A 21,682-nucleotide genomic window follows, 5' to 3' on the forward strand; every position below is an offset into this window, starting at 1 on the left:
GAGCCAATAAATGGAGCCTGTCAAAATACACCAGATTGCGCGATTCTACTATGTAGACAAGAAAAGGCGGTCTTCTATAAATTAGGAGTATCCGTTATTGGTTGCAGGTCTAGATGAGTAGCTGCAAGATGCACAGGAAGCTTTGGCTACACCCAATGACCTTTATATACCCTGGACCAAGTTTCTCAATCCTGACCAAGCAAAATCTTTGATCACTGCTCAATAGCGGTGTAAATGCATCGAGAGCGCTAGATTTACTTTCCCTCCAAAACTTTGATGTAGCGCCGTCAGACGTTAATTTTTAACACTAATGGCTTCTTTACGGGTGCCAATTCAAAAGAAATTTCGGTCAAAGATGGTTGTGCGACGCGATGGCGGTTATAGCTTGGTCCAGGGATATATAAAGGTCAGGGATATATAAAGTTCAGTGACTATACCCCAATTTGATTGAAATCATTATTGACATGGTATTATTTCCTACCTTCCGATTCTTCTGAAACACGGTTCGAAATTTTCTTGTTTCATCTCTTCGCTCTTTGATAAGTGTACTAACCGACCTAACAGATGTATTTTGTATTTGGTTAAGAAACAACTGACAAATTGAATGCTGAAATATGTGAAACTACGATATATAGGGGAAGATAGACAGTCGGGTAGACAGTCTAACTCAGCTGAACGCATATACATGGTGAAGATCAGAGATCTGACCTCAAGGAAAAGAGGTATTGAGAGCACAAAACAAAAATAGAAATAAAACATACAGTTTTTGTAAATAAAGGGGGGGGGTTGTACTTTTACGGTGTGACGGTGTGTGATTTGCCCAAGTAGTTTAGTACAGTATTACGGGATTTGACGAAAAAAGAAACGGGAAAACGGTATTTTAAAATCAGACGGTGACGGTATTTAGCCTTATTTTTGTCATTATGCCGGTATTTTAACCTCTACAAACCGGTGTGACGTTGTTATTATTTTTTCAATTTTCAGGATTCCGGGATTCGGCAAAAATTTTGACTGGAAAACGGTATTTCGAACCCCTACAAACCCCATATAAAATATATAACAGATAATATACATCTAGTTTAAACCATCCTATTAACCATAAAATATATCCATTCAATGCAAAATCTTTCTTAGCTCTCTTTCAAGAAGAAGAAGGAAGAAAAACCAAAGAATGAAAAGGATATTATTTACTGCGTGGATGAAGCAATGAACTGTCGTTGAAAATGATGACGTGTGCAAAAACAACATCAAACTCAAGATTTGATACAGATCCTCTAAATCTACCTGGAAGCTGAGAATCAAACAGGAGAAATAATTATTTAAAATGAGGTAGGAAAAATTGGTAGCAGCAATACTTTCCCACTCTAACCTCTTAAAGGAAGGACCGGTAAATGGGCGTTTTAGCAATACTTTTCCACTCTAACCTCTTAATGGTGGGGCCGGTAAATGGGCGTTTTATGGACGCGAATATACGGTGTTTAGATCCCTAATAGAACTAGAAATCCATTTTTATTCTTATTCAAAAATAAGACAATATACATAGAAAAGCTGATCTTATTCCAAGAGCACGTCTTGCCCGTCTTGTTGGTCGTGTTTTCAAACTTGGTTGCTATGTACCCAGTATTAAATAAAAGAAGTAACTTTAACTGATAAAAATAAAGAAAAATTCGATAGCATTACCTTTTGCATTCCAGTAGAGATTTCAAATTGGTGAAGATGTTGAAAATAGTTGACATATAAGTGGTGACAGGACTTGCCTAAATAAGCAAACAAAACCATATACACAAAATGGAGGTGTACAGTCAAACTCTAAACTACTTAAAACCGGCCTATATCACAGATATCCATACTTTCCTACGGGGTTGATACCCCACCCTCGAAAACAGCCCCCCACCCTTTGCCACCAACCCCGCCCTAAATCTAAAAACTCTCTGAGTCCTGCCCTTTCAGAGCAACCCTGCCCTTTCAGAGCAACCCCGCCCTTGACCACCAAAATATCCATACCCCACTCTTCAAAAAAACAAAAAAATTTCCACATGTTTCCAGACTCTTAGTACTTGTTCTCAGATAGGCCAGAGTAAGTCCAGTTTTTATATTCATACTAAAATAACAAAAATGTTTGAATTTTTCATTATCTTGCAGAATTATTTCAGGAGATAGAACTCCTAGAGAAAATGGAGCAAAAATAATTTCTAGAATTTTTTCTAAGTGTTATTTCACAAAGTCTATGCAGATTTAATGATGATTAAGAATCATTAAAAACAAAACAAAACAAAATATAAAAATTGAAGGAAAAAGTCTTCAACCCCACCCTCGAAAGAAGCCCCCATCCTTTGCCACCAACCCCGCCATAAGCCAAAAAATCCCTGTAAACCCACCCTGTTCGACTTTTTTGGAAAACCGTTACCCCACCATCTAGCTAGGGTGGGGTGGAAAGTATGGATATCTGATACAAAACACTAGATGGAGCTACTCTGGTTGAAGCGAAATAACGCACCATTTTTATAACAAGATCACAGTTCGGTGCCGGCAATTTAATCAATCAAGACCTTTCTCTCGCCTCCTCGTTTTCCCGCCATGCGAAAGATAAAGTAGCACTATCTAGTACTTTAAATAAGATATCTGTGGTCTATGCAACTGATAAAGAATTACTGGATCAATACACAAAAACATGGACTGTAATAGACCTTTTCATAAATTACGCCACGAATATCACTTGCCTCGTATTCAAACAATTACCATGGTGATTATATCTCTTGAGACATTAAGAGATTTTTTTATGAATAGGAAGTACTTTTAATAAAATCTGCTGGAAGTTAATCACCATGGCAATAATTTCAAAACGAGGCAAGTGTTGTTCGTGACGTAATTTATGAAAAGATCTTTTGATACAAATCCTTTAGCTCTGAGTTTGGAAACTGTTCAGAATACCTTGGAGATTGTAACAGCTAGACATAAGATTTTTAACAACACTCGTTTGTTGTTAGATTGGTTGATGTTTTTGGTGCAAAGAGTTTTCACGGAGACCATGATGACCTGAAAATGTATAGGTAGTTGATTATACAAACAGGAATACTATACAGACAGTAGTATATTAGATTGAAGAGTGTCCATACCACATAAATGTTGAAACCCCAACTAAAATTGCATATACTTGTGTTTCCATCAATTCAATTGAGACCACTCAAATCAAAAACAAATCTCCCGCCGCTGAATAATTGATTTTTTGACAACTTTCCTCCAAGACATTTACATTCGTAGCTTCCCTGCTTTGAAAGCGACTACAAGTTCCTCCAAGGTTCTTTCAATCCATCGGAATGATTATCAATTAATAGCACCAGATGATTCACGAAATTTAATGCTCGCGAAATTATTAAAACCAGGAATTTCGCCAAAAACCCTGGTTTTCTTTCCAAAATATCTTGGGAAATGAAAAAAATCAAAAAAAAGCCGAAAATATCCGCTCGCGAAAAATTTTCCACTTAAGGTAAATTGTGACGAGACAAACTTTGGTAATTGGAACAATGGAACAAAAAGAAGCATACGTTGATTCCAGCTTTTCAAATTTGCCAACGAAAAAAAGTTACCTTGGGTAAAACTTCAAATAAGACATTCTTTTGATCTTTATCCCATTTGCATTGCAACAAATGTTTCCACAGATTGACGTGTTGAAATTCATTTGAATCGTTCACTAAGTGTTCCTCCTAAGAAGTACGAAGAGAAAATTATATGCTTTTCCAGAAAAAAGTCCGTACATGGGGCTGGAGGATATAGTGTCCGGGGGCGGGGGGTAGTGAAAAATCTACAAAATTTGCTCTGTTTGGAGGTATTTATGAGTGTCCAGGATGTCAACTGACGTTTGTCCGGGGGGTTAGACCTGCCGCCCGGGGGGTCAAAAGTCAAAATGTCCGGGGGTAAATTTCCAAGAAATGTTATATCATCCACCCCCAATATTCAATTTTTTTTCTGGAAAAGTCCAAAAGAACAGTAGACTAGGCATTTCCTAAAATTACTGCTGGACGTTTTTTTTCTTCTTCAAATTAAGAAATCTTCTACTCCAATGGATTATTTCAATGTCAAAACAACCCCTGACTAACCACAGCTTTGCTACCAATTTGCTGTATTAGCGAGACAACAAAAAATAAGAAATTTCTAGCATAGATAAATTATGATACCCAAAATCACCCTCATTGTGAATTCGACAACAGATTTGACCTTATTCAAATGAAACCATCGAAGTCTCAATATGGAAACAAAATATGAATTAACCTACCAGCCTATCAGCCATGGATAACAATCGATCGGTTAACCTCTGCGTATCCAGAGATAAAATCATTTTCGAAATGACATCTGGTAGTAGTTCAGTGTTCATATTTTTGGAAAGTAAAATCAACCTCTCCAAGACATCAGTTTCATTGTAAGTCAGTGAGTCTTGAATCTTTGTTGCGAATTCTGATTTCGAATAGATGAACTCTAACAGGTTCAAGCACTGAAAAATACACAAGATTATGACAGCACAAGTTTTGATGTTGTGAAAAGTATGACAAAATAAAAAGAACGCATAACCAAATTGTTTACCCATAGAGGAAGCCCATTTTCTTTCCAATTCCAATTCCAATTCCAGATAAAGATATACAAAAAATCTAGCAAAAGGATTTCATCCGAGTAATTTTTTAAATCCTTCAAAAATTCAAAAACAACAGATGAACTTTAACCTCAAAGTGCCTGGACAATTCCAGGGAGTTAAAATGGTTTAGCTGACTTCCTAAAAGGTATGTCATGAAAAGTGGGGCTTCTTTAGACGGAGGTATAAAGTTTCTTTCTGGAGAAGCTTGATACATACCTCATACGTCACGGAATCGGCAGTCAAACTTTCAATGTCGTCCGAAAGTATTTGAGGTACTTCTTTCAAAAGCTCGTGGATCTTGTTCTTGCAATTATCTATCTTCTCTTGTTTGACATGCCTTAAAAATGTAAAGAAAAAAGATATGTTTCAATAATTCAAAAAAAAAACGTTTTTATTTAGTGTGTCTTAAAGAATAACAAGCTACATGCTGAATGGACCTACCTGAAGATTGATGTAATACCCAGCCGGCAAAAAAACGTTTAAAAAACGTTTAAAAAACGTTTTTCACAACGTTTGGAAAACGTTTTTTTCGGGTTGTATTTGTCGCACTTTACAACGTTTTTTCACAACGTCAAAAAAACGTTTTTCAAACGTTTATAGATTACGTTTTTGCAAGGCGTTTGAAAAACGTTGTTTCTACGTTTTCTTCTAGCCACTTGAAAGACGTCTTTTTGGAACGAATTATGGACGTCTCTATGACGTTTCCGAGACGTCTTAATTTTATTAATTTCGGTATGGTACGTTTCTGAGACGACTTAAAAACGTCTTGAAAAGTTATTTTAGATTAGTTTTAACACGTCTCTAAGACGTTCTTTGCCAAAATAATTCCTATTCATTGCACTATTATGAGAAAGACCGTACACACATTTGAATTTTCTTTGAATGCTCTTTTCTATATAATTTTCTGGGTATGAAAATCTACAATCAGTATAAATTAAACGTAATGAAATCAAAAATTTGATGTTCTTTCTCTTCCGTCCTTCCTTTCTGGCATCTTTGTGATAATCATTCCAAACGTTTCCAGTATGATTGCTATTTGAAGTGTTAAAAAACGATATCTTGATTGCGATTTCTTTGCTTTGGTCTCCTTCACACATTTGCGATCCTGAAAAAATAAAAGACGAATAGTAATAAATTTGATGTTTAAAGATTTTTTAGCTGCGGTTGAGACGTTGAAAACTATCTTTTCTTTCCACGGGAAAAAGAATGCTCCAGAAGGATAAAGAAAAAACTTCTTAAATTTCATGGCCAAACTTTATGTTTCACGAAATGTATTCTACCAAGGACTTTGCTAAATTATTGTCGTTGAGACAGGGGTGTTTCCAACAGCCAATTCGATTGACTTCAAAATATGCCAATTTTGCCCTGTTTGCCAATTATTTTACATTCGATTGACAGAAGTTTGGCAAAGTTGGCAAAATTGGAGTGCCATAAATGCCAAATAAAAAAGAAGTGGTAAATCTGGCATTCTTGGCAAATTTGGAACTTACCTCCATACGTCTCCATACAAAACACTGTTCCCACGAGATTTGTGTTCTTTTCGGCTCCAATTTTGCCACTTTTGCCAAAGTTTTTGAAAAATAGAAGACCTTCCAATGCTAAAGCAAAACAATGCCGATCGGCAATTTGATTGGTTAAAAAATCGTTCGCTTTACAAACGCCGACAGAAAACTGCTGACTAAGCATCACAAAACGGAAATCATAATGGCAGAGTAGCGATGTACAAATTTGCCATGAAGCTGTGATCTTTTGACATTGAAATTGTGGATTTGGCAAAGTTGGTGAGTATGGCAAATTTGGAAGTCAATCGAAAGGGCTGCAAGTCAAATTTCAGAAGTTTGAACTACCAAGCTCACTCAGTGATGCAGGGGTATTAACAAGAAATTAGCATAGTTTTGGAAAGATATCATTAAAGTCTTGTTACATTTCACCTACCTTTACTAGCATATTTTCGGTACTTTCTGCTGGCGACCACACAAAGTCAGCTGAGGATAGTTGCAATAAGGAAACCAATAATACACTCCAGCTTGAATCTGAGGGAAAAGAAGTTAAAATAAAAAGTTTTAACATAAAGTTTACTGAAGATTATGTAATTTTTCCAAGGTTTGCTCTCAAACATAAATATCATCATTAATTGAAACCTGAAATAAGCTACACCGATAAAGCTTCTAAGAATTAAGTTAAATATCAAAAGCATTTTCAGTTTAATGTAAACTACTTACATTATCTAGTTGATTTTTGTAAGAGAACCAGTTTCTTCCAGTCTTCGTGCATGAAACATCCAACTTTTACAGAACTTTACTTTACTTTACTGTTTGATTTTTGTTTTGAACTACAAGTGATTTCGAATTCGAACGTTTGAACGTTCGAACGTTCGAAAGCTGTCCAGAAAAGAAGCCATTCCATTGTTAATTCGGCGGACGATGGGGGGGGCGGCGAGTAGATGGACGGGGAGCGGGTGCGTGGTTTGTAATTTGGAAAGGGCGTGACGGAGAGAATTTCACAAGTTTCTATTCTACGGGTGGGCGATCTTACGAGGTATTCAAACAGGGAGTGGGCGTTTTATTAAAATATATTTAACACTTAAAGAGAAGTCAATAAAGTAAAAGAGAAAAGGATATATCGAATATCTCTCCTATATCTCTGAGCAGGTAGGCAAAGCCTCAGAAATTTTCTTGGGATAAAAGCTGAGAGTCGATGAGGTTATATTTATATATTTCAAATAGAAATCTTGGGCACTACACTTTCGTCTCAAAAAAACGTTTTATAAACGTTTAAAAAACGTTGATCAAAATCACGTTTAAATCAAGTTTAGAAAAAACGTTTCTTAAACGTTGTTAGCAAAACCTTTGAAAAACGTTTGGATTGTAACGTTTCAACAACGTTTTATAAACGTTATGAAAAAACGCGTTTTCTCTACAACGTTGAAAAAACGTTTTTAAAACGTTTTTTGGCAACGCGTTTTTTCACAACGTAATCTAAACCTAAAAAAAACGTTTTGAAAACGTTGTGTGCCGGCTGGGTAAGACAATTGAAAAATGAGAACAATAGTATGAAAATGCAGAATAATACGAGAACAACTCGAGAAATTCATGGAATCCGGCGTTTCTCGGCTGTTCTGGCGATTTTTAGAAAGTTCCTGTGCCAAAATCAGTTGCATTGAAAAATTGAACCATGCTTAATCGTGGACATTCGTATAAATGATGTTTTTGTTTGAAAAAAACAAAGTAATGAAACGAAAAAATCCAATGAAAATATGCAAAAAAGGAAATTTCCGGCTTTTTTGGCCGGAAAAAACATTTTCTTCATAAATCGAACTCGGTCATGTTTTGAGCATTGCGAATACGCATCATTCTGCAAAAAATCAGAGTAAAATAAGGATGAAAATTCGAGAAAATGGAAAAAAAAAACCGGTTTTTCCAGCATATTTCCGGCATTTTCGGCCGGAAAAAAAATGTTTTTCGAAAATCGGGCTCCGTCACATTTTAGGTATTATCATTTTGCATCAGTGTGCTAAATTTCATAAAAAAATATAAAGTACAGCTCGAGAAATTCAAGAAATACTGTCTTTCCGGCGAAAATAAGCTATTCCGGCAATTTTTGAATAGTTCCGGCTTCAAAAATCAATTTCATTGAAAATTGGAACATACTTGATGGTGGGCATTGCTATTAATAATTTTTTTGAATGAAAAACAACCAATTATAAGGAAAAAGTCCAATGAAAATCCAGAAAAACGGCGATTTCCGGCATGTTTCCGGCATTTTCGGCCGGGGAAAAAATTGTTCTCAAAAATCGGACTCGGACATACTTTGGCCATTGTTAATACACATCTTTGTGCAAAAAATCTGAAAATACTAATGATAAAATCTCGAGAAAATGCCAAAAAACAGTTTTTCCGGCATATTTCCAGCATTCTCCGCTGGAAAAAAATGTTTTTCGAAAATCTGGCTCCGTCACATTTTAGGTATTGTCATTTTGCATCAGTGTGCAAAATTTCATAAAAAAATATAAAGTACAGCTCGAGAAATTCAAGAAATACTGTCTTTCCGGCGAAAATAGGTTGTTCCGGCGATTTTTGAATAGTTCCGGCTTCAAAAATCAATCTTATTGAAAATTGAAACATGCTTGATGGTGGGCATTGCTATTAATAATGTTTTTGAATGAAAAAACAACCAATTACTCGGGTAAGTTATGGCATGTCTTAAAATTACCATAATTTTTAGATCGCATTAGCCGACAGAAAACGACCAAAAAAATGACTGAGCATGAAGGGTACTATGATGTAGTTTCTAACCTGATGTGTAACCTAATTGTTTTTTCATTGGTTTTCGTGAAAAACCGCAAAAACTGATTATGAGGTCATAATCGATGACGTCATAAAAACTAAAAATTGAATTTCTCAAGGATTGCTTATCCAATTGTCTTCAAACTTTCACCAAAGATGTATCCTACTAAAGTCAATCATTTGAAAAAAAAATTTTCTCGAAATTTTGATCACGTCAGCAAAAAATAGGATTTTTCATTTTTTACTAATTTCTGCTGACGTCATCAAAATTTTGAAATTTATTTTTCTCAAATGATTGACTTTGGTAAGATACATCTTTGGTAAAAATTTGAAGACAATTGGATAAACCATTCTTGAGAAATTCAAATTTTAGTTTTCATGACGTCATCGATTATGACGTCATAATCAGTTTTTGCAGTTTTTCGCGAAAATCAGCCAAAAAACAATTAGGTTACACATCAGGTTAGAAACTTCATCATAGTATCCTTCGTGTTCAGTCATTTATTTGGCCATTTTCTGTCGGCTAATGCGATCTAAAAATTATGGTAATATTCAGTTTTTGAGACATGCCATAACTTACCCGAGTATAAGAAAAAAGTCCAATGGAAATCCAGAAGAACGGCAGTTTCCAGCATTTTCGGCCGGAAAAATTTTTTTCTCAAAAATCGGACTCGGCCATGTTTTGGGCATTGTTAATACGCATCTTTGAGCAAAAAATCAGAAAAAACTAATGATAAAATCTCGAGAAAGTGCCAAAAAAACAGTTTTTCCGGGATATTTCCGGCATTTTGGCCGGAAAGTTTTTTTTTCCGAAAATCGGGCTCCTTCACATTTTGGGCATTGCATTTTGCATCATTGTGCCAAAAATCAGAAAAAAACTAATGAGCCAATCCCGAGAAAAGCTGGCAACAGACGAACGAACGAACGGACATGGGTTAATTTAAAGGACCTCCACCGGGGTACCCGGAGGTATGTCCAAAAAAAACGTGTTAAATCTACACCATGATTTTTCCGTATGCAAGAATCGGTAAGAAATTACCTTTATGACTAATCTTATGTGTATTTTTTCCTGTCTGAACAAGATACAAAACGAAGATGTAACCACAGTTTACTGGACGGGATTTTTTATAGAGATTCGAAAAATCATGAAAAGTATTTAACAAAGGCTTCGCCTTCTTGACAAGGATTTACTGAGAATCGATTTAAACTTATTTTTGCAGAACTGATTTTCGCGGTTGACACCTACTTTTTGTCGAAATTCTTTCATATTTTTAAGGTATTTTGAAGATTTCTAAGTAAAAATTGCACTGCGCTAATTTTTGCGGTAGACACTCAAAAACGCGAAAATTAGTTCCAGCGAAAATTAGTTCCCTGAAGGTAAAAGTGAAGTTCGTCGAGTAATCGAAAAATGACTGAATATCCTTGCAAAAGAATGCTCACTCACTTTGTCTGTAGTGATTTTTCCAAGAGAAGACAGAATGACGTTACCAATCCAAGCAAGCCTCCTCTACATAGTACACTCAATTCTTTACAGTGTTCAAATAAAATATCTGCTGTCGATTGTACCAATGTGAAAATGTTGTTGATGGTGCGCGATTTCACCACAAACTGTCGTTGTACAAGCTGCAAAAGAAAAGATTTTGTTTTAATTCTCAACTTCCAAGAAATTTTTATAATGAAACGGCCAATCGACGAAAACATTATAAAATTTACTATAGTCTAAGACAGATCACTATCTGAGAAAAATCCCAAAGCTGTAGAAAATTTGCGAACAGATTTTTTTTGCCGAAAAGAGTTTACAGCCGGTAGAGTTTGAAAGTCGTTTCTTCGAAACCCTCCCGCCGATTTTTTCCAGATACTTCCAAAAACGCAGATAACGGCTGTAAACTCTGCGCATGTATATTTTCCTTTATCCCTGTAACGGACGATAACATCTTCTTAGAATTTACTGGCTTTTTATTCAATAATCTAAGGGCATATTGACAGCTCATCTGTGTAACGGGCATTGCCCTAATTTTATTCAATATTATGAGAAATTACAATTTTGTTTCAATATCATATTATCTCCATGATGTCAATTTGTAGAACAGTTTATTTGTTTACATTTTCTATTATTATAGAGATAATTTTATCATATATGATTAGTTATTTTATCTCCTTAGTTTTTATTATCTCCTTAATGTGGCCTTAAATAGTGCACACTCACACTTTTCTTCAGTTAACATCAAGTCACCACAGAGGAAGGAGCTCTCTAACTCAACTCAATATATATATTTTTCATGGTCTTGTGGATCAATCATACATTCACTTGACTTATTGCTGCCAGTCACAGCATTTTATATCTGGCAAGCTGGTAGGTTTTGCTTTCCTTGTTTTTCTTTCATGGCAGCCATCTTGTTTTTCCTTTGTTGGGCCTCTGTCTTTGCACTACTAAGTTAAGCCTTAATTTACGAGTCAACTTCAACTATTCAATTCTATATTCAAACTAGATTTGTAATGAGAGATTTATTTTATTTATTTAGTTTGAACTTCTACGTCATAAAGATGTTCCAAACATACCGGACAATTTGTTGAGTACTTCCTCGCCACATTCAAACAGCAAGATAACTCAAATGCTGTCAAGTCATCCAATCAATGGTCTGACGTCACCAGTCTATTAACTTATCCTGACACTCATCGGTCAAGCGTCCGACGTCTCGCTCACCGTCAAGCGTCCGACGTCTTGCTCATCCGTCAAGTGTCCGACGTCTCACTCATCCATCAAGAGTCCGACGTCTTGCTCATCCGTCATTAAGCGTCTGACGTCTCGCTCATCCGTCAAGCGTCCAACGTCTCGCTCATCCGTCAAGCGTCTCGCTCATCCGTCAAGTGTCTGACGTCTCGCTCATCTGTCAAGCGTCCAACGTCTCGCTCATCCGTCAAGCGCCCAACGTCTCGCTCATCCGTCAAGCGTCCAACATCTCGCTCATCCGTCAAGTGTCAGACATCTCGCTCATCCGTCAAGCGTCCAACATCTCGCTCATCCGTCAAGTGTCAGACATCTCGCTCACCTGCCAAGTGTCCTGAAACCACATTTCACCTACAGGTGAAAAGATACCTCCAGCAATGGCTGAGAACAAACCTATCCAAGCAATTCCAACTGCAGTCAGTGTGTCAATCCTTCAAGGTGAAATAGGAGATTTCATCAATGACAACAACCCCACAACCATTCAAGATTCGTATGACTTAATTATGAACTGTCTCGAGAAAATCCAATCACTGCGTGCTCAGTTCCGAACACAACACTCTTTCTTACAAGCTGAACTTGGTGAAGAGGCATACCAACCTCACGCACTGAAGTACAAAGAAGTGAATGATTCCATCAGCATGTATGTTCAAAGTGCCAACAAAGTCATCCAAGAGGCAAATAGTTCAGTAAAGACAATCAAAACTAATAAAACCACTTTCTTGACTGATGAAATGAAAAACATTCGATCCTCAATCAGAAAGATTTCAACATGCGAGGTGGATAAATTGTCAAATGAGGAAGTAAAGGTTCGCAATCAAGACCTCAGTAAATACACCAAGACTGTTACGTCATTGTCAGCAAAATTCAAAGAATATATTGAACTAGAACCATCGAAAGTCATCTTTGAAGCTGCAAAGAGGGATTATGATACCATTATCCAACTATGGGAAACCTACAAAGCCCTTATTATCAAAGAGTTCAAAGATCGTGAGATGGATAAAATTGATTCATTCAACAAATCGCAACTCAACATCAATCTTGGCAAGTTCAGTGGGTATGAATCTTCAACCAACATCTACGACTTCAAAACCAATTTCAATAAACTCTTTGCTCAATCTGTACCTACACATCTCCAAGCTGATTTGCTCAAAAACAACTACTTGGAGAAGGATGCACTAACACTCGTTAAAAATGTGTTAGAGATCAGAGATATTTGGGAACGCCTCAAAGAAGCCTACGGAGACACAAAGATACTTCTGACAAACAAAATATCAGAACTAACCGATTGTGAAACAGTCAAATCCAAAGATCCAACCAAAATCATCAATAGCATCAGCAAGATTTCCAACTTGATGAGAGACCTGATGCAATTATCCACTGATCACCACATCGAGAACGAGCTGTATCATTCTGACGCATTCGATCAAGCTTATAATCTACTTGGTGAGGAGAGATCAATCAGATGGCTAACCCTCAGCTGTGAGATACCAAAGGAAGGTAGATGGAAGTGGAGACAAATGCTGGACTTTCTAGATAAGGAAGTCAAGATGCAACAACAACGAGCGATTCTTCAATCAAAGTCAAAGAAGCAGGAACAATCAAAACAACCAACCAGACGTGGATCTGGCCATCAGACAGACTCAAATCCACCAGCAGCAAAACCACAGGCGAATCCTCCACCATGGAATCCACCTCCATCCAGTCAACCAACGAACAATCAAACCATCTGTTTCATTTGTGGAAAGAATGACCATGTCCAAACAAGAGGTCCACGTGGTATGAAACTGATTCAATATTTCTCATGCAAAACCTTCGTTGATTTGACACCGGCTGAACGTCTTAGCACACTGAAATCCAAGAATCTGTGCTTTCAATGCTTGTTCCCTGGAGCAATTGCCAACCAAGAGAAGCATCGCGATGGTCACTGTCAACATACATTCGTTTGTCAACACACCTACCATCAATCATTTCCAATGAAGAAGCACATTCTTGTTTGTGAGAAACACAAGAATAACACACAGAACCAGGAAACGCTCGAGCGGTACAAATCGAGATGTATCATCAATCAACCAGTCCTGAATTTCTCCAAAGAGATTAAACTATCTTTCCATGCCAATATTGAAGATAGCAACACAGATGCCATCTATATGTTCCAAAACATCCTTGTTGACAAAAAGGTGTATAATATCTTTTATGATACTGGATGTAGTGATTTCATCAGCCGCTTCAAAGCCGTTAAACAACTCAAGACACGTGCCAAACAAGTTTATGCTGGATCAATACAAACCAATGGTGTTGGCGATCAAGTCAGCCTATCAAGCAATGGCATCTACTCTGTCAACATACCTCTCGCAAATGGAGAAGATGCAACCATGATTGGAGTTTGTATGGACAAGCTCACACACGACTTTCCAATGTACAAGCTCAATGGTGATGTTATCAATGACATTCACAATGGCTTCAAAGACATTGTTGGTGATCCCAAGAAACTCCCACTGGTATCAGCGCAAGTTGGTGGAGAAGTCGATTTTATGATAGGTATACAATACATGCGTTACCATCCTAAATTCATCTTTCAATTGCCATCAGGGCTTACTATCTTTGAGTCCCACTTCAAGAGTGCCGATGGTTCAAGAGGTGTTGTTGGTGGTCCCCATAGACTATTCAGAGAGATTAATCAACAACATCACAACATCGCTAATTTTGTCAATCAACAATTTCGACTGTTCAACTTTGGGTATCATGTCAACCCAGATGCCAAACTTCTAGGATATCCATCTTACCAAGCTGACATCTATGTCTCAGACAAAGCAGAGGATCAAGATTTCGTCAACAAAGTTATGCTATTTGAGGCAGCCGAACAACTTGGAAGTGAGCTGACATTCCGATGCACCAACTGCCGTGGCTGCCAGAAATGCAAGGATCTTCAATCAACTGACGAAACCATGAGTGTTCAGGAAGAGATTGAGCAAGATGTCATTGACCGCTCAGTCACTGTCAATGTCAGTGATCAATTATCTACTGCAACACTCCCACTCATGATGGATCCTGTCACTTACCTAGCACCAAATCATCACATCGCTTTGAAAGTGTACAACCAACAAATGAAGTACCCCGATGACAAGGCAGATGCGCTGAAATCTGAGAAGAAACTTCAAGATCTGGGATATGTAGAATATGTAAAGAATCTTCCAAGTGATGTTCAACAACAACTGCATCAGAGTCCTATCAAGAACTTCATCCCATGGCGAGCAGTATGGAAGGAAAATTCAATTTCTACTCCATGCCGAGTCGTGTTTGACGCCTTAATGAAAACTGACTTTGGTAAATCACTCAATGATCTACTTGCAAAGGGAAGAAACAACATGAACAAACTTGTGGAATTGTTCATCAGGTGGAGGAGTCACTACATTGGAATACATACAGATGTGGCAAAGATTATAATTATATAGTATAATTCAGTTCAATTGGACAAATCACAATGGTGCCTACAACGCTATCTCTGGCAAGATGAGTTTGATCCAAACAAGCCACCCGAAGAAAAAGTTATAAAAACCCTCATTTATGGCATCAAGTCAAGCGGAAACCAATCTGAACGAGCATTACGTGAGACAGCAAACCTCTTCAAGGAGCACCACCCAAAGGTTCATCAAATCATTAACAAAGATGTGTACGTCGATGACTGTGTGACTGGAGAGGAAACTATCGATAAGGCATTCAAACTTGCTGACGACCTTGAGCTAGTAGTCAACCATGGAGGATTCCACCTGAAAGGCTTCACATTTTCGCATCAAAGACCACAACAATCTTTGTCAAGTGATGGAGAGTCTGTATCTGTTGCTGGGATGAAATGGTTTCCAGAAGCAGATGAAATCAGTATTGACAATCCTGAAATCAATTTTGCCAAAAAGTACCGTGGAAAGAAACCAAAACAAATCAAAGAAGTTCCACAAGCATTGACCCGTCGTCAATGCATGTCAAAAGTAGCAGAGATCTACACAAACTGGTCCTGAGGCGAATGGAGTGGGATGACGCACTACCAGATAATCTACGAAATGTATGGATATCTCATTTTGAAATGCTTCAAGAAATCAAGACAATCAAATTCAAACGTGCTGCTGTCCCATCTGATGCTTCCAATCTAGAGATCAACACTCTAGACTTCGGAGATGCCAGTGAAAATCTCATCTGTGCTGCAATTTATGCAAGATTTAAACTGACAAATGGAAGCTACTCATGTCAATTGGTATTTGCCAGAAGTCGCCTTGTGCCAGAAGAAATGACACAGCCTCGTGCTGAGTTATATGCAGCATTGGTCAATACGCATGCAGGAGAAGTTGTCAGGAAATCATTTCAACACGCAACATCAGTCAAATTCACTGACTCTCAAATAGTGCTTTATTGGATCACCAAGCCAACCATTCAACTCAAACAATGGGTGCGAAATAGAGTCAACGAGATCAAAAGACTGACATCATCATCTCAGTGGGTATACGTACAAACAAATGACATGATTGCTGATATTGGTACACGAAGATGCACATCAGTCGAAGAAGTGGACCAATCATCTGTTTGGACAACTGGCTATCCATGGATGAAGCAATCCTCAACATCCTTCCCTTCAAAGACAATGGAGGAAATAACATTAACCAACAGCCAACTGGTGGAGGTTCAAAAGGAGGTCAAACAAGAAGTAACACCATCTTGTCATTTCAATCAGAAATTTATCAATAACACCAAAGCCAGATATCGATTCTCTGGTTATTTGGTCGACCCCAACAGTCATCGGTTTTCAAAAGTTGTCCGAATCATGGCATATGTACTTCGATTCATTAATGTACATGTGTTCAAACAGAAATCACCTAGTCCATCACTAACAGAAGATGAACTTTGTCATTCAGAAAAGTACTTCTTCCGAAAGGCAACAAAGGAAATCAAGCATTTCACAGACCGTTCAAAGTACAAAAAGATATCAATGGAAAAGGATGGCATACTTATCCACATTGGACGTATATTGCCAACAGATTCAATCACTGTTCTGGGTAACTTGACAAAAACAACGAAGGATCTAAAGTCCACGACATTTTGTGTTCCCCTTGTGGAAAAGTTCTCACCGATTGCCATCAGCATTGTCAATGATATCCATTGGCATCACCCGACCGCCAAACATTCTGGGAATGAAACAACTTGGCGACATGTTCTTCAAAAAGCACTTATCATTGATGGTAAATCATTGGTAAAGGATGTGCGATCTTTCTGTCAGCGTTGTCGTTACATAATGAAGAAATCCATCAACATTGAAATGGGTCCATTATCAATGGACAACTTATGCATTGCACCAGCCTTTTTCATCACACAAGCCGATCTTGCTGGACCTTTCCAAGCCTTTTCTCAACATCACAAGAGAACAACTGTTAAAGTATGGCTTCTTGTGTTCTGCTGTGCGACTACAACAAGTGTCAACATCAGAGTGATGGAGGATTATGCAGCATCATCATTCATTCAAGCATTTACACGCTTTTCCTGTCAATTTGGTTACCCATCAAAATTACTAATTGACGAAGGTGGGCAATTAGTGAAGGGTTGCCAAACAATGAAGTTCGACATGATTGACATTCAGCAACAGCTACACAAGGATGTAAATTTGGAATTTCAAACATTTTCTGTTGGAGGGCATAACATGCATGGGCGAGTAGAGCGAAAGATCAAGTCTGTTCGAAATTCACTTGACAAAAATTTGCAACTCCACCGCCTGTCAATTATCCAATGGGAAACAATGGCGTCAATAATCAGCAACTCAATCAACAACATGCCGATCGCAGTCAACAACATAAAATCAGATGTTGAAATGGCTGATCTTATCACCCCTAACCGACTCCTTTTGGGCAGAAACAATGAACGAAGTTCAACAGGGAGATTAACCGCTGAAAATGATCATCTCAAACTGATCCGCGACAATCAAAAGATCTTCGACTCATGGTTTGACGCCTGGCTTACAACTCATGTGCCAAGCCTCGTTGCGCGTCCCAAATGGTTAAACTCCGACACTGATATTAATAGTCGAACGTGCGCAACGCACTGGGCTCAACTTCAGTGGCTTCAAATCATTCATAGGCCCAATTGTAGACCCCTAGATATTCACCCAAGGAACAAGTGTGCAAAATTTCAGCCAAATCGAACAATTTTTGAAGTCTCCAGGCTGCCCCAAAGCTTTAGCCTCGTTTTGGCAAAAAACTTGTGCCCAGGCCCCAAAAATCAAAATTTTCAAAAAATGAAAAAAAACACCCCCAGATATTTACCCAAGGAACAAGTGTGCAAAATTTCAGCCAAATCGAATAAGTTTTGAAGTCTCCAGGCTGCCCCAAAGTTTTAGCCTCGTTTTGGCGAAAAATTCGTCCCCGGCCCCCAAAAATCAAAATTTTCAAAAAATGAAAAAAACACCCCCAGATATTCACCCAAGGAACAAGTGTGCCAAATTTCAGTCAAATCGAAGCATTTTTGAAGTCTCCAGGCTGCCCTAAAGTTTTTGTGACAGACAGACACACACACAGAGAGACACACACACAGACAGACACACACACAGACACACAGACATTGTCAGATTGTAGCTCAACTGAAGTTGAGAATATTGGTGATGTAGTCCTATTTACAAAACAGGAATCAGTTCTATCCAATACCTATCAATATGGCATGGTTGATGAAGTTGAACGTGGCCGAGATAATCAAATCCGTCGTGTAAAAATTCGATACCACAACGCAAGTGAAAATTGTAAAAGGATTACAACACGATCAGCGCGTAGCTTGGTTGTTATCCATCAAATTGAGGAAATTGATTGGTCCAAAGAACTGAATGATTGTTTCAATAATTAATTATGTCAATGGACTCAATGTTTGGTGTTTACTCTCTATTTTGTGGGGGAGTGTAGCGGGCATTGCCCTAATTTTATTCAATATTATGAGAAATTACAATTTTGTTTCAATATCATATTATCTCCATGATGTCAATTTGTAGAACAGTTTATTTGTTTACATTTTCTATTATTATAGAGATAATTTTATCATATATGATTAGTTATTTTATCTCCTTAGTTTTTATTATCTCCTTAATGTGGCCTTAAATAGTGCACACTCACACTTTTCTTCAGTTAACATCAAGTCACCACAGAGGAAGGAGCTCTCTAACTCAACTCAATAATATTTTTCATGGTCTTGTGGATCAATCATACATTCACTTGACTTATTGCTGCCAGTCACAGCATTTTATATTTGGCAAGCTGGTAGGTTTTGCTTTCCTTGTTTTTCTTTCATGGCAGCCATCTCATTTTTCCTTTGTTGGGCCTCTGTCTTTGCACTACTAAGTTAAGCCTTAATTTACGAGTCAACTTCAACTATTCAATTCTATATTCAAACTAGATTTGTAATGAGAGATTTATTTTATTTATTTAGTTTGAACTTCTACGTCATAAAGATGTTCCAAACATTGTCATACCGGACAATTTGTTGAGTACTTCCTCGCCACAATCTGGCTTTGACAGGCTAATTAAGTAAAAAAGGTAGGGCTACTGAAAGGTTCAGTTACTATATTTAATCTGATTAATATTCGCGAGAAGGATTTTCGCGTTATTTGAGAATTTGAGCATTTTTCACGAAAATGTATCACGCAAGATCAAATAATATTTTTTGTATATTTTTTAATACAAACTTATGTTTAATTTCTGTAGTATATTACGTTCAGAAAATGCTCGCACGAACAAATGAAATAATTTTGCTCACTCGTGAATCCAAGCAAATTTCTTTTAGCTGAATAAGGCTCATTCGCAAAATCTAATCAACGCGAAAGTTTTTTCATGCGTAGCCTTTTCGAGTATCTTCCTACATGTTTTTTTTATAAGCATACAAAAATACAAAAGCTGGCTCGGAAATGCTCAGATCGAGAGATTTACAGAAGCAAAATTTTCGAGAAATTTCGAAGTTCCAGCCAAAAACAAACAAATTCTGAAAATAAAGGCTCAAGGTGATGTTTAGCATATGCTTAAATTTTTGCCATATATATGAGCCTATTTATGCTTATAAACGTAATGCTTATAAAGAAAAAAACATGTATTTCTTAGTAGTAAAAGCATCATGGAGGGGGAGCTCTCCGAATCCCCCAAAATCTCAAGATTGACAATATCTATGACCTTGAATTTTGACCTCAGATGATAGATATTGACGTCATTGGGATGACGTCATGACGTTATCAACGTTGCCGATATTTTCAACAAAGATGCCAATTCACATTAGGTACACAGTCGCAAAAATTTCATATTGAATTAGATAAACATTCCAAAAGTGATCAAAGACTTTGTTTTAGTGGGGGAGAGCTCCCCAAGATGTAAAGAGCTCACTCATACTTGAAGCTGAGTTATTGAGAAACCTGATTGACACCACTTAACAAACTACACGTTGTATCTTTTATAAGCTATTGTCTACCCCTATATCAGGCTCGCATTATGCTTAGCATTCTATTGTTCTTAAACAATAGTGGCATTGTTTAGATACCAAAAAACTGAGTATACATATGCTTATAATAAACGTGATACTTAAAGAAAAGAAAAAACATGTAAACCGCAAAAAAGAAGATTCAATTGAAAAGTATATTACCTCCACCAGATCACTGAATATAACATTTAGGATCTGAACCATCAGAATCTTTGATTCATTACCGGTTAAATGTTCACCAATCTAAAAAAAGCGTTGAAAGCTCAAATAACCACTTACATTCACAGGGTATTCTCTGGCGTCTATAAGTAACGTAAATAAAGCCTGGAATACATGGGGACGAGGTTGGGAAAAACATCCAATGCAAAAGAACAGATAATGAAAGACGACGGAAGAATTTAACAAAATATGAAATACACGAAAGAACAATTTTTTCGTTAGCTTTAATGGGCTTGTTTACATTTTAGGGGTCATTCGTCGAAGGTGGAAATTGGAGGTGATACGATGAAGGATTGTTAAAAAATGATTATACGAAATCCTCTATTTGAAAAAGATTTCCTCAATTTATTCTTTCTTAGAAATTTTACTGCAAGGGAAAAATACTATGGGATATCAACCTTTTTTAGGATATTGGTTGTATGCTCGCTTTCTCGATTGAGATGGATGACCATCAGACGAAACAGTGGTCCAAAGACTTCAATCACATCCTTGTTGTTGGGTGCCATCTTGAAAGTAAACAGTAAATTGTATTACACTTTTTTTTCATAAGCAACCGAGTTGGAAAGGGACAAGCCCTAAAAATGGCCAAAAAATTAAGCAACTTTGCTTCAGCAACCTAGCCCTGAAACTGGGCATGAACCGGGAAAGCAACCGAAAATACCTGGAAAAGAGGCATTTGAGGTATTCTGGATATTAAATGAGATAAAAAGTCAAACAATTTTTCTCAAAATCCATAAGCAACTTTTTGGCTGAAATCCAGAAAATCCTTAGCAACAGCCCTGATCTTCAACAATTGGAGTTTCTTTTAAAAATGTGTATTTCATATGTATATACTTTTAGCTAGTTTAGCGAATCAGAGACCAAGTAACACCTTTTAATACAACATTCTTACATTATGACCCTGCTTTTAATGGAAATAAATCAATCAACCCTAGAGGGGTCAAGTTCAACAGGGCCAAATACGCATTAAATGATTATATGTATCATCTTAGACGGCCTGGTAAAACTCTTAACATAACAATCATCATGTACGATTTGGCGCAATGGTCGATTGGTGTATTAAACAAAGCCAATGAAAGAAATCATAGGGAAAAAGACGCCTTAATTTCTAACTCCCCAAGCGATTTTAAGTACCTTAAAATCGGACAGATCTTTTAAGGGCCGGTAAATGACCGAGTCAAGAAAGAGTCCATTTAATATATCGGCCATTCTAAAGCCTCCGGTCCCAAACCGGCCTCGATCAACCGGCCAACATCTCTTTATAACAGATGTTTGATGTAATCGTTACTAACAAATAGCCAGGACCGGTCTAACATGAACGTTTATGAACGCGGCCAGGAA

General features: G+C 37.3%; 1 protein-coding gene and 1 long non-coding RNA gene across 2 annotated transcripts in view; both read right to left on the reverse strand.

Moving 5' to 3' along the window:
• The window catches only part of LOC136805889 (uncharacterized), a 35,342-nt gene that overhangs the window by 2,703 nt on the left and 10,957 nt on the right, over positions 1-21,682 (reverse strand). Inside the window, exons 21-30 of the mRNA XM_067062461.1 lie at positions 20,740-20,847; positions 20,285-20,365; positions 10,358-10,536; positions 4,844-4,964; positions 4,274-4,489; positions 3,588-3,704; positions 2,932-3,036; positions 1,681-1,757; positions 1,185-1,291; positions 482-566 (exon numbers count right to left, since the gene is read on the reverse strand). Of these exons, the coding sequence (XP_066918562.1) occupies positions 482-566; positions 1,185-1,291; positions 1,681-1,757; positions 2,932-3,036; positions 3,588-3,704; positions 4,274-4,489; positions 4,844-4,964; positions 10,358-10,536; positions 20,285-20,365; positions 20,740-20,847 (1,196 nt within the window). The remainder of the gene's footprint in view (positions 1-481; positions 567-1,184; positions 1,292-1,680; positions 1,758-2,931; positions 3,037-3,587; positions 3,705-4,273; positions 4,490-4,843; positions 4,965-10,357; positions 10,537-20,284; positions 20,366-20,739; positions 20,848-21,682) is intronic.
• LOC136805888 (uncharacterized) lies at positions 5,494-7,051 on the reverse strand. The gene is made up of 3 exons (XR_010846463.1): positions 6,850-7,051; positions 6,563-6,660; positions 5,494-5,732 (listed from the first exon to the last, which is right to left on the reverse strand). It is a non-coding gene; the product is annotated as an uncharacterized lncRNA (long non-coding RNA).

The sequence above is a fragment of the Clytia hemisphaerica genome, unplaced genomic scaffold (assembly GCF_902728285.1).
Source record: "Clytia hemisphaerica strain Z4C2 unplaced genomic scaffold, Clytia hemisphaerica genome assembly, whole genome shotgun sequence".
Classification (NCBI taxonomy): Eukaryota; Metazoa; Cnidaria; class Hydrozoa; order Leptothecata; family Clytiidae; genus Clytia; species Clytia hemisphaerica.